The sequence below is a fragment of the Lactuca serriola genome, chromosome 3, assembly GCF_051521515.1.
Source record: "Lactuca serriola cultivar US96UC23 chromosome 3, Lser_US96UC23_V15, whole genome shotgun sequence".
Classification (NCBI taxonomy): domain Eukaryota; kingdom Viridiplantae; phylum Streptophyta; class Magnoliopsida; order Asterales; family Asteraceae; genus Lactuca; species Lactuca serriola.
In genome coordinates, this window is record NC_136410.1 from 184,576,719 (window position 1) to 184,590,967 (window position 14,249).

At 37.1% G+C, this 14,249-nt stretch overlaps 1 protein-coding gene across 1 annotated transcript; it reads left to right on the forward strand.

Annotated features, from left to right (window-relative positions):
- The first annotated feature begins 9,948 nt into the window (after positions 1-9,948).
- Positions 9,949-10,308, forward strand: LOC145095924 (putative mitochondrial protein AtMg00820). Its single transcript, XM_079033732.1, has one exon. It carries the CDS (start codon positions 9,949-9,951, stop codon positions 10,306-10,308), a length of 360 nt encoding a protein of 119 aa, XP_078889858.1.
- Positions 10,309-14,249: the final 3,941 nt, after the last annotated feature.

The following is a 14,249-nucleotide window of genomic DNA, read 5'->3' on the forward strand; positions in this document are numbered from 1 at the left end:
GTATATTTGAAAAGTATACAAGTAGTCAGAGCACTCAGGCCCCATTTTATTTATAGTTTTATATTTTTTTATGAACTGATATACTAAGTTCATTATAAACAATGCTCTGATACCAATCTGTCACACCCCCAAACCAGAACGACGGAAACATTCGGGGGTAGAGGATTTCATGTATAGTATCACAACAATGCATAAGAGTAATCATAGTACAACAACAACCATTATATTTACAAAGTTACAAGTTTTACAACTATGTTCAAAACATAATGTATATGAACTCAAAAGTACAAGTTTAAATGACACGAGTTTATAAATCCCTGTTTTCTCAAAAATCTGTGACTGTACCTGTATCACTGTTTCACTGAGAATACAAGTAGATTTTGAAAAGGTGTCAGCAATTGAGTTGGTGAGTTCATAAGGATGTTTGTAACCGAAATCTGTTTTCTTGTTCATTGATAAACTAAACATGTTTTTCCCAGAAAATCCTATATTTTCTTCTATGTTATTCTGTAAACAAATTGTGTGATACTTTATGTACTATAAATTTTTAAAATGTAGTTTAATTCTCATTAAACCATAAAAAGATATGTTTTCTCTATATTGAAATGGTAATCTGTGTTTATACTTGTAATACACTGTATTATAGCATTATAATTAAATAAACCTACATGAAGTGTTATTTATTCATACACTAATAATTTTGTTAAATACCAAATTGTGAGTTATTATAACCATGCTTAATGACCTAGGATCGCCTAAACAAGACGTTCGACAGGCGTTGCAATCGGTACGACATTTCTCACCCCAGGCTTGTCGGCCTAGCTATTGCAAGCAACTTAGGTGCGGGATTGTCAGTCCCATATAGATCTATACAACCATGTCACGCTCTCACACAAGGAGACTCTACTTATAATTTTAGGGCTTGGTGGGTACTTAGATAAGTACTTGAAGTAAGTCTCACAAAAGCTATATTTTATGATTATGGGTAGAATAAAGGAAAAGTTATTTTGAAATAAATACACTGTAAGTAAGTTTCATAAATTGTATAGAATATAGTTTATAAGTTTGTCTTCTCAATAAAGTATTCTGTTTGCTTTCTGTTATGTACTATGTTTGTTTTCCTATTATGAACTTTGAAAGATGAAACAATTGAATGAGTCCTCTAACTATACCTATTATAGTTTAGTTTTTTGTTATACTGTAGAATCTGTAATATAATTATTCTATGAAAATTCTCTGTTTGTACTCAAGTAGTATCAAACAGTTTGAAAACCATTTTATATCTATATAAATGTAATGTTTATATAATTATGATTAATTAGATCTTCGATTAAATAACTTTACCCCAAGCCTACAACCAAACAAGGAACAGGAAATGGGGTTAAATTATATATTCTAAATCTTCCGAATCCAAATTAAAAAATTTACACAGATGTAAATATGTAATTTTAGCAATTATAACAATTTAAAATATATTAAAATATTTAAAAATATTTTGAGATATTAACACAATTTTATTGTGTTTGACTTGTATTCCCCCCCTAAAATAGTTAAAATCATGAAAATGTAGGGGTATGAACTCACTTGATAGGTGGTGATTTGTGCAAAGTTTTGTTTCTTAGAAGAGAGTTTTCTTGATGAAACTGAGAGTTTTTTATGATAAGTCAGCTTCACACGGGCAGAGTTTCAGCTTAAAATTGAGGACATCGGGACTTCGAGGCTTGCTTCAGGTGGTAAGGAGGTACCCGGGACTTCGGAGGGTTTAGAAAGGCTGAAAGGAGTGTTTGAGTGGAGAGGGGTTTGGAAATTTCTAAACAAAACCCGGAGGCATCGCAACCTATTTATAGGAGGGGTCTGGTCCTTGGTACGCTAGGCGTAATATTCACGTACGTTGGGTGTACAACTGAAAACCTCAGTACGGGGCGTACTGCTTGTACGCGGGGTGAACTAGTTGGAGTCTTATCCGATCTTCAGACGTGGTGAGGCTACGAGGCATGCATCCAGGCTAGTCTAATTACGTTGGGCGTAATCTTTTCGTACACTGGGCGTAGTGGCCTCCTGGTTTCGGACGCGTTGTTTGATCGAGTTATGTGTCACTTGCGAAGAAAAACCCTATGTGGTCAATCTGAGGCCTTGCTTCCAAGTACGTTGGGCGTACTGTTGTACGCGAGGCGTACTTCTCTTTTCCAAACTTCAAAAATCCATATTTTTCACATACGAACTTCGATTTTGTCGTTCTTTATATCCATGCGTTGATGAGATTATGCTCTAAAACATTCGTTTAGACTCCGTCGGCTAATTTTGACTTTATTTTTAAAGTTATATTTTTAACAGGCTGGGACAGGAAAAGTCCGTCAAAAATTCATAACTTCTTCATCCGACATTCGTTTTCGTCTTTCTTTTTACCGTTGGATTTCTTTTGATAAGATCTACGATTCTCGTTTAGGTTGTTTTGGCCAAAAGTTGCTCAATCAAAATTTTGAGTTTCGGGCTGTGTACTGGTGTGTCGAAACTTAGAAAAATTATAACTTCTTCATACGATGTCAGATTTGGACGTTCTTTTTATGGACATTCTCGGTTTAACGTATAGTATAACTTTCATAACTTCTTCTTTATAACTCGGATTTGGGCATTCTTTATATTTTTGGAACCCTTGACACAATCTCTAACATTATATTCATCCCAAACAAGTTTATTTAACATTTAATTTTTGAGGGTCGATTATGTAAATGCACATAGTATTCAAAAATTTCACTTTATTATTTTAAAAAGAACTACAAATTAATCTATACTGTTACATTGATTCAAAATAACAGGTTGTTACACGCTTGGTTTTTGAACTCCATACCGTTTTCACTGTGAGTGTTATGAACCAACTTTTGTAGTTGTATCTCGATCTGCTTTATAAATTCCTTGAGATTTAGAGTGTCTTCTGATTTCTGCTAAAGAAAATGCACCCAAGTGAATCTGGAAAAATAATCTACAATTACAAGAATATATTTGTTACCACCAATGGTTTCAATTGCAGAAGGACCACAAAGGTATACATGCAAAAGTTCAAGGGCTCTATGACTTTTGTATTCACAATTGTTGGATGACTCTTCCTGCACTATTTCCCTGTTTCGCAGGCCGTACAAAGATGTTCTTTGTCAAATTTTAGAAGTGGATGCCCTCACACATGATCACCAAGAACAAGCTTGTTGACGTCTTTGAAATTGAGATGCGAGTTTTTGGTGCCATAGCCAGCTATCATGAGTAGAAGCTTTTGTAAGTAAACAAATTATTGGCTTCCCTTTGATGGGGTTCAGATTTAGTGGATACATTTTGCCTTTGCGTTTTGAGCTTAGAACCACGGTTTTGGTCTCCTTTTCAATGATCTCAAATCCCTCATCGTCAAACGAAACTTTTAATCCTGTACCAACCACTAGGTTCGAAATACTTATGAGGATGTGTTGCAGGACTTCGACGTATGCGAACTTGCGAATTGAGAATTCCCCATTAGTGATTATCCCATAATCCTTGATTTCTCCAAGTGAATTATTGTCGTACATCACTCTTCCTCCATCCTTTAGTGCTCCAAACTCTCGTAGTTCTTCCTTTCTTCCTGTCATGTGACGCGAGCAGCTACTGTCTTTTAGGTTCTTATCCTACAAAAATCAAAAGAGATTTAGGAACCCCAATTTGTTTGGGTCCATGTGAGGCTTTCACAGGAAAAATAATGTCAATGCTAACCAAATAAGATCCTTTGACTAAAGTGGTGTTATCTTTCCTTTTAATTTGAAAAATAGTGATCCTATTATCTTTTAGCTTCTTATCCTTTGAGGATATTTTCCTTTGCTTATTTTCGATCTGTTGTTTGACAATTTTCTTCTCAACTTTCTTTGGATTAGTTTCGGATTTTTTGAGAGGAAGTTTGAGCTCTGAAACTATCTTTCCTTTGCCTTTGATATCTTGCGATGGTTTGTCTGAATGTGAAGCATTCCTTTTCCATTTTTGAGTTGCGAATTGCTCAAAGGATTTGTGAACATTTGCCCTAGATTTTAGCTTTCTAAGAGGAGTTTTGGTCTAAACCGACGAAGTATCGCTTGGAACATTCTTGGTTCCATTGGGACTCCCCTTTTCATAACTTGAGTTAACCAGAAAAACTCATCGCATCCATCTTTATTATCATCTTCGATCATGGACGTTAATTCTGCTGTTTGATTTTTGTTCAGTCCCTTAGTTGCAAAAACTTCATTGGGAACAGTTTGAACCCTTGGAAAAACGATTGCTTTTTCTCTTAAAACTTTTGCTTTAACTTCATAAAAACCAGCAAATTCAACAGAAATTTCAAAAATTAAGACTTTCGCAGGCTCAGATTCGTTTTTAAAAAATTCAGAGCAATCAACCTCATCCTCCACAAAGATTTCACTCATATCACTATCATTGTCAAATTCAGATGTATTTGGAACATTAAGTTTGTTTTCTGAACTTAACTTAGTGTTTAATAACTCAAACTTCTGCACAACATCATATTTGATTTTGTCTTTATCATTTTCATCCAAAAATTGTCTCAACATGTTTTTATGATCTTTAGACTCTATGAAAGTTTCAATTTTATCCAGTCCTATTCTATATGCAACTGAGACTTCGTTAGATGAGATGATAGATTCGCACCTATAACAATCTACATCCATTTTGTCCTCTTTCAATTCGAGAAAGGGCAAAATCATCTTGTGAATTTTATTTCCAATCTCACAATCAGGATGTGTTGGGTATTAGATGTTGCATCATTGGGATTATTTATTAGGCCAATATGTACACAGTTTTGGGCCTGTCCAACCGTCTCATTTATTAGGGTTTATGTATTTATAGTGCATGCATGCAACGTAGGAGGTTAAGGTTTTTATCTTTGGAAATTACTTGTAAACCCTAATCACGCCTCTACAGTAGAAGTTCTTTGTCGAGCTCTTCTGAGGATGTGAAGCTTGAACTATTAGACATATTTGATTCATTGTTGTGTTCTTCTTTGCTTTTTGATTTTGAATCTTATCAATCATCAAGGATTTTATCCCAACAACTGGTAACAGAGAAGGAGATTGTTTAATCTGTATGAATCTCTTCTATTAAAAGAAGCTACTAGGTTTTCTGTTAATATTAAATCTTGTTCAATCGTCATCTCTTTGTTTCGGACGCAGTCTTTGTGATCTCGATATTACCCTAGATTTTTACACGTCTGATTCTTAAACATGTTACCAAGATCTTGCTACAATTTCACACGACGATTCTCAAATCAATTCCATCAGCAGTATTGGGTCAGCAACAAGGATTCACATTCTCTTTCCCAACGAATATGAAGTTTGGGCACTTCACTTTGAACATTATGTTCTTGGGTTAGAAGATAATGGTTATTTGATCTGGCAAGCTATCATTGTTGGAGCTTTTGCTCACTTAGGAACAAGAATGGTGATTAAAACTCAAACTGATCTCAATCGACTCCTTCTTGAAGTCAAGGAAGTTCCTCAGGATGAGAGAGAGAAACTGCAGAGCAACATCAAAGCAATAAGAATCATCAGATTCGCATTACAGGCTGACACCTTTCATCTTGTTAGTTCCTATGACACAGCCAAAGCCATATGGGACAGGATTAAAGAGTTGTACTCAACATATGCAGAGCTGGAGCATTCTACTCAAACGCTATTTCTTTCTGAATTCGGTGCTTTTGCACAAAAGGCTGAAGAAAATCTTAGTCAAACATTTAATCGCTACAATCATCTTTTGAGCAGGATGTCAAAACATGGCACTGGACGAGAAATCATCAAGCAAAAGGTAACGTTCATGAATGGGTTAAGTTCTGAATGGATGGAAGTGGTATCAACAGTGAAAGCTCATGAGCAGTTCCAAAATTACACCTTAGCAAAGCTGGTAGGTATTCTAAAGTCACATGAAAGCAAGGTGACTAAAGAAGCGAAAGTTTCGTCTAGCATGGGTATGTTGGCACTAGTTGCAAAGGGGAAGCAAATTGTTGAGGATGAATATGAGACTAATCTTTCTGACACTGATCTCACAAATGAAGAATTCGCTCGGATGGTATCAAATCCTAGGAGATACGAAAAGAAGAAGTTTCCCTCCAAAAAACGAAACTGGCCGGGAAGCTATAGTTAAGAAAAAGCAAATGAGGAGAAAGTGAATAGCTTCCAGAACGAAGAATAAAAGAAAGAGAAACAGCTTGCATGTGATTTAGGCTATGACTACAACTATTGTCATGGTAAGAATCATCTGGCTAAAGAGTGTACGCTGAGGCGATTGAATGAGAAGAAAGATGGAGAAGATGATGAGGCCTACCGTCTTTGCAAGCTTGAGTAAATCAAGCAGAAAAAGAAAGTTAATAAATCGATGCCTGCTTTGATTGTGTAGGGTAATAATGATGATGATGAGTTTGGTGGAGTCGAGGTATGGTCCACTAATTCAGAGGATGAAGAGGTTAGAAGACCCACTCACAGAAAGAGCTTTGTGGCGAATGAAGGTGATTCGCATGTGGGACGAAAGTTTTTTATGGTGACAAATGACGTGTCACAAATGCGAGGGTATGCAACAGATGGAGGACAAGAAGAAGTGAATAGAAGAAAGGATGGCATCTGCTTCATTGCGAAGCCAATTCTTGCACAAGTCAACGAATGTGATCAGATGATTAATAAGGTACATTTCATTCTTGAATCTCTTAATGTTCCTTTATCTAATTATGAAACTGAATTAAACGATTTAAAATTCACCATTTCAAGTATAAGTGAAAGTTTGAAACAAAGTTTCCTATCAAACACTAACAAAACCGATCAAATCGGCAGGGTGTTGTCTAAGAGTGAAGAACGAAGGATGTGGATAGAGAAGTTAGAGTCTGGGCTTTCTAGGTCTAGGGAAAAGTCTATTTATTTACAACAAGACAATTTAAAGCTTCTAAAACAACGCAACATTTTTTTTGATTGGTAAGAGGCTTTATTTTAATATCACTCAATTGCATTTGGATTATGAAATTGGTAAGAAGATTCATCAAATGATCTTGCCATTTTTGGAATTAAAGCAAGATGAAATTGATGTTGATTGTTATCAATGTGAGTCTATCGTCTCATCGGATGAAACCTCAGAAGCTTATTAAATTGGACTTGCCAAAATTGACTTGTATATTCAGTCCAAAGACCACAAGGATATGTTGAGTTAGTTACTCGATCAAAATGAAATCTTAAAAATCAAAACCGAAACTGTACAGAAATTTGATTCATTGAGTTCGAAATTGAGTTCAGACAATAGAATAAATGTTGAAAATGTTTCTGAATTCGATGACGACAGTGAAATGAGTGAAATATATGTAGAAGATGAGGTTGACTACTCACAATTCCTTAAAAACAAACCTGAAAAAAACGAAACCTCTCACTTCAGAAAATTCGGTTGAATTCGCACATCTTTATCAAAATAATCCAAAGGTTCTAAAGGAAGTTGCGACTGTCTTTCCAAAGGTCCAAACATCACCTAACCATGTCTTTCCAGTTAATGGCGTAACTAAATGTCAAACTGTTTAACTAACATCCTGAGTCGAAGCTGATAATCATGATGGGTGTGATGAGCACTTCTGGTCTACCCCGATTGATAATGTAGATGAAACAGTAGGTCCATTTGAGAAGACCTCTTGGAGAGTTAAAGGAACGTATGTAGCTGAACCTTTAAATAACGTTGATACCATCTATGAAAAGCGACCTCCCAGTGGAACCAAGGATAATCACACTGATAACTCCTTAGTTCAAGAAGACATTCATGTGTGAAATACAAGAGCAAAACTGAATATCTACAAATCTGCTGAACAGTTCGCAGCACAAAAGCGACAATGAAATGCAAGATAAAACAAAAATCTGCAGGAATGAAAGCAGTTTTGGAAGTCAAGAAATCCAAACTATGTTCACCATGAAAAGCAATTCAATCCTCAAACGAACGTTGGATCAAGTGCTAAGTCTAAAAGCCAAAAATCCTCTTTGAATGCAAAAGGCTTCTCATCTCGTAAGTCTCACGGCCCTTAGGATCCAAGACACACAATTCATCATAGATCATCTGCCTCCAAACCCACCTATCCTTCAAATCATAAGTCATCTCCCAAAAACACCTTCGTTTCTGAATCATGAGTTTCGCAGTTGGTCGTTGGTATTGGGTTAAGGGTCTCGTTTGACGATGAAGGATCTGAAATTATCAAAAAGAAGTCGAAAACAGTGTTGCTTAAATCAAAACGCAAAGGCGAGATGGATCAATTGAATATCTATCTGATATAAGGGAAGCCTTCTATCTGTCTACTCATTAAAGCTGCTTTAGACGATATTTGGTTATGGCATAGGAGACTTTCGCACCTCAACTTCAAAGATATCAAAAAAAGCTAGTTCTTGGTGATCATGTGAGAGGTCTTCCTCTCTTGAAATATGACAATGATCATCTCTACGCTGCCTAAGCAAAGTAGGAAAATTCATCCAACTTTGGTGAACACGAAGGTTCTTGAGCCACTCGAACTGCTTCGCATTGATCTTTGTGGTCCATCTGCATTCAAAAATAGTGGTGGTAACAAATATATTCTCGTTATTGTAGATGATATTTCTCATTTCACTTGGGTGTTCTTTCCTAAGCATAAATTTGAAGCAACTCCTAAGCTCAAAGACTTTATCAAGCAGATTGAGTTACAACTGCGAAAGGTGGTTCACAATGTTCGAAGCGACAATGGTTTTGAATTTAAGAACCAAGCGTTCGATGCATTTCTCGTTGATAAGGGAGTATCTCACAATTTTTCTGCTCCCTACACTCCATAGCAAAACGTGGTCGTTGAAAGACAAAATTGTTCGTTGTGTGAAGCAGCCAGGACCGTGATTTCATTCGCTTCACTGCCTCTTTACTTCAGGGTTGATGTTGTTGCCACCGCTTGCTTTACTCAGAACATATCGTTTCTTAATAAAAGATTCGTTGTCACTCCCTATGAATTCATCAATAAACAAAAACCTAACATCAAATTCTTCCATGTTTTCGGTTCCAGGTGTTTCATTTTCAATTCAAATGAACAACAAAATAATTTTGACGCGAAGGCTGATGAAGGCATTCTTCTAGGATATTTGCTTATGTCGAAAGCATATATGGTTCTAAACAAACGATCCAAAAAGATTGAAGAAACCTATTATGTCACATTCGATGACAATTACTTAAAGAAGATACAAGCGAATGATAGTCAAGCTAAAGAGATCTTTCCTCAATTGAATCAAGTAACCATTTCATTGGTCAATCTTTGTGAAGAATTTATGCTTTTATTTGACAAACCTGAGAAGGCCATCACATCTGAAGCAAAGGTAGCTGATAATAAAGTAGACGAACTGGAGAAGATAATTGATGACGCTACGAAAGACATGCATAATCAACCATCTGCTACAAATAAGCCTCAAAACACGAGCTCTACACTCGATGGGGAGAATTCTAACTCCAATGCAAGTCCTCAGGAGGAGCTTTTTACTCCACAGAAATCGAATGATCCATTCTAGGGGGAGTGTTCATCTGGTTCATAAGGGTCTCCTATCCAAGGGGAGGATTCGCATCCAGTTGTAACACACGAAAGTCCAGTCGTAGGGGAAGAAGCGATTCTGGTATCATCATTCGAGGGGGAGAATACAGATGCAAATGATGATACGGATGTTCAATCAGAATTCCAAGACGTGAACGTTGAATTAGATCCATCTTATGATCCAAATTACCCTCCGCTAATAAAATGGACCAAAGATCATCCAAAAACACAAGTAACTGGTGAACCATCCGCAGGAGTTCTTACAAGATCTCAACTACAAGCGAAACAAACTGCTCTATTCCCTCAAGTGGAATACTTCATGTTTAATTCATTTGTCTCCAATATAGAACCCAAAATTGTCACTACTGCTCAATCACTCTGATTGGGTACAGGCAATGCAAAACAAGCTTAATGAGTTTGAAAGAAATAAGGTTTGGAGATTGATTCCCACTCCTCCAGATGCATCTGTGGTTGATATGAAATGGGTGTTTCGTAACAAAATTGACAAAGAAGGCAATGTTATAAGGAACAAAGCGAGACTCGTGGTTAGAGTATACTGTCAGGAAGAAGGCATCGACTACGAAGAAACCTTCACTCCTGTTGCAAGGTTGGAATATGTTCGCATTTTCTTGGCAAATGCAGCGCACAAGAACTTCGACGTATTTCAAATGGATGTTAAGTGTGCGTTCTTAAATGGAGAATTAGATGAGACCGTTTACGCAGAACAACCACCGGGTTTTGTGAATGAGAAGTAGCCAGATCAATGCTATATATTGGACAAGGCAGTCTATGGTCTGAAGCAAGCTCCAAGAGCCTGGTATGAAACTATCAATTGCTTTCTTAAAATGTCCAAATTTAAGCAAGGTTCGGTTGAACCAACCTTCCTTTGCAAGAAATTGGGTGACCACTAACTTTTCCCGAGCTTAACAGCTGAATTCAGAAAGTTGATGGAAACCAAATTTGAGATGAGCTCTATTGGTCCAATTAACTTTTTCCTTGCTTTGAATATAAGACAGGAACCAGAAGGTATTTTTATAAATCAAGAAGCATACATGAAGACCTTACTGCCTAATTTCGGCATGACGGGAGACTCCAAAGTAAAATTTCCAATGGCATTCGGAACGAAACTAACACCATCTCTAGAAAAATCGGCTATTGATATGACTCTTTATCACCAAATGATAGGATCTCTAATGTATCTAACAACCGGTCGACCTGATATTATGTTTTCTATTTGTTATTGTTCTAGGTTTCAAGCCAATCCATGCGAACCTCATATGGTGGCAGTTAAGAATATATTTAGTTATCTGAAACGAACCTTTTCACTCTGTATATGGTATCCTACAAAATCAGGTTTCTTCGTACAAGAGTTTTCAGATGCTGATCTTGGAGGATACTGGTTAGATAGAAAAAGCACAACTGGAGGATGCCAATTTCTCGATGGCAAACTTGTCAGCTGGCAATCCAAAAAGCAAACATGCTTCTCCTTGTCAACAGCCTCATCTGAGTACATTGTTGTTGTATTTTGTACTTCTCAGGTCATATGGATTCAGATTCCATTACGAGACTATGGCCTGAACATGAAGCGAATCCCACTCTGTTGTGACTCCGAAAGCGCAATTCGCATCTGTCACAACCCAGTGAAACACTCAATAATGAAACACATAGCACTGAGGTATCATTTCATCAAGGATCATGTGGAAGATGGCAACGTTGAGATTCATTTCGTTCGATCCATAGACCAATTGGCTGACATTTTCACGAAAGCCTTGCCGGAATCATCCTTTAATAGAATACTCCAAGACCTAGGAATGATGGAAGCTAAGTCAGTTCCCAAACCGTGTTTGCTTTTAAAGTAGCATGTTCGCTTTAGGGTTACCTGTTCGCTTTCGTTGTTGTTTTTACAACAAGAGAAATACAACGAATGCTCGCTCTATTTCGTTTCTGATTTTTCGGGACACGGATTAAGACGAACGTTCGTCCTACCTCACACCTCAATTTTTTTAAAAAGAAAACGCTCGTGGTCTGATCTTTTTGTATACTTTGTATATTAGGCATTCTCGTTTCATTTTATCTTTCACTAAAGCTTTCAAAAATACATAAAAAATTTAATTTGTTTGTGTTTTCCTCTTCCAAATTTAAAATCTAAAAATATTTTATTTTTGTTTTGTTTTCTTTCTTTTTCACAAATTATCAAAATACAAAAATATTTTCTTTTCTTATTTAATATCTTTGTTTCTTTGAAGTAACATTGCAGGTTAGATTGCAAAAACGACTGATGCGGCAGGTATAATTTCCATATCTTTGCACTAGCTAAGTGTCCCTAGAAGCATGTTGTTGCATGTTCACCAAAGCCTCAATAGACTCAATGTGAAGCCTTAATGAGCCGAATCTACCATTCGCTTCTTCGAAACTAGGTTGTTAAATTCACATTAGTCATGAGCTACCATACTCTTCTCATCTTGAGTTAATAGTTATCTGGTTGGTCATATTCACATAGCAGAGGTACATTTACTTCTCTAGAGCCACCTTCACTTTTCTCCATTTGCCTTCACACTCATAAATGTAACCCTTGAGACTCTCAGCTATACCACTAAGGTTTATGGTTATGAAACATCTGCGTTCATGATTTTATCTTCGTTCACCACGAACTGAGTGAAACCCATCATTCAACACACATAAATGAATTGACGGTGAACAATTAAAAGTTCTAGCTTTCACCATGAATTTAACGTAACTCCACCTTTATGGATTGTATCACGAAATCTCTTTTTCTTTTTTCATGATCTTTATGAATTGTTTTAAAACCAAGACTTTTCTACCCATAAGATCCAAATATTTTTTATTTGAGATTTCTAAACTCACCCGGTCACTGAAATAATAACAAACCTACTTCTGATTATGGCTACACCGGTCACCCAAGTACTTCATCCAACTTTCGTTCTTATGTTAAGTTTCGTAGTTTTGGTTGAAGATGAAACCACCTTCTCTAGCCTAACTTTAAAAGATGCCTTTCATTTATTCTTAACAAACAAATGATTATACTTGAACGGGAAACCACACAGACACTTCTTGGTCTTTCTTGACTTAGAAGGAAGAGATTCATGCCCTGGATCCACAGTTTCATGTCTTCATTGACATCACTTAAATCCTACAACTATAACTTGTTTTAATTCCTTATCTTTGGCACAATCTTGCACGAAGATCTTTATGATTTCCCAAAAGTCTAGTTTGTGATACTTATGAAATTTTTTACTTTCGCAGATTCATTTTTTATGCACTAATGAAGTTTCTTTCTCAAAAGTGAAAGGTGATTATTTGTCTAAACGAACACAAGGAATTTACAACTTTGGGGATAAAATTTGCTGATGCAGCAATTGAAGATAAGATTTTTGAAATAATGGCGCGTGGAATTTAAATCGGTTCCATTTCTCTCGCCGCCTGATGTCACCTGACACCCTGTTAGCCGCTGTAGTTGTCACATCCCACTTTCCCAGGCGTCAAATCAGGGATCGCCACACAATCGTCACTTTGTTTTTGTCTTTCACTATTAAAGGGGCTTTCAATTAACGATTCAATCTCTACCACTCTCAAAGATTTTCCAAACCCTAAATGCTAATTTTTTTCACAACTGTTCATCTTCTTCTCCGACCTGCAACAACGGTTGACTCTTCATACGTTCAAGAAAAATCTGCTCAGTCATCTCTCCTCACTGTCAAACAGAATAAAAACATGATTCTCGATTTGGATCCACTCAAATATGATGCATTCATGTTACTAATCGTCGAATGTCTGAAGTACTTGTCGTTGGTCATTTCCCTAACCAAGTTCGAGTATGTTCCGATGTCGCTATTGTCAAACGATTATTCTTCAACATCCTATGTCAAGGAGGAGGAACGGATTACCTTTAAGATACTTGACAAGAATTGTAACACCATAAACATTTACAACCAATTTGAACTTTTTAAAACAACCCATATTCATTAAGTTATTACAAAAAGGTTTTCAATTCATTTATTATCAGAGTATCCCAGAATATCAACATAAAACTGAGGAGCGGTATGATCACACCTTCGCCTTGCCATGGTCTCCCGAAGTACCTAAAACAATACACTAAAACTGTAAGCACGAAATCTTAGTGAGTTACCCCCAAAATACCAACCACAATACCATACACATATCATATCATATCATAAATAGTACAGCCATACATATCGACTCTACAGTGCGACTGGTCCGCCTGCACCAGGCCTTCAGTCCACCCGGTCCACTCTCTCTCTCTGAGTCTACAGTATGACTGGTCCACCCGCACCGGGCCTTCAGTCCACCTGATCCACTCTCTGAGTCTACAGTATAACTGGTCTGCCCGCACTGGGCCTTCAGTCTATCTGGTCCACTCTCCGAGCCTCGACACGTCTGGTCCGCCCTCTTGGGGCCCTCAGCCTATCCGGAACGCTCGTCGAGCCTTCGGTCTAACCGTTCCGCCCTGGGTATGTAGGCCTACAGCACAAAGCAGGACCCGCCTCAACCCAACCCCAGTCCAAAAACCATGTGCACATAAACATATAATCATATAGCAATCCACGACTAATCAACCGATCTAGCAGATCACATAACATAGCAACAAACCTAACCGGATACTGACCTAACCGGTCACTAACATAGCATCATCCTATATACCAGGATACCGACCTTA

Coding starts and splice junctions, on each gene's coding strand:
- LOC145095924 (XM_079033732.1), top strand. CDS start 9,949: ATGCAAAACAAGCTTAATGAGTTTGAAAGAAATAAGGTTTGGAGATTG.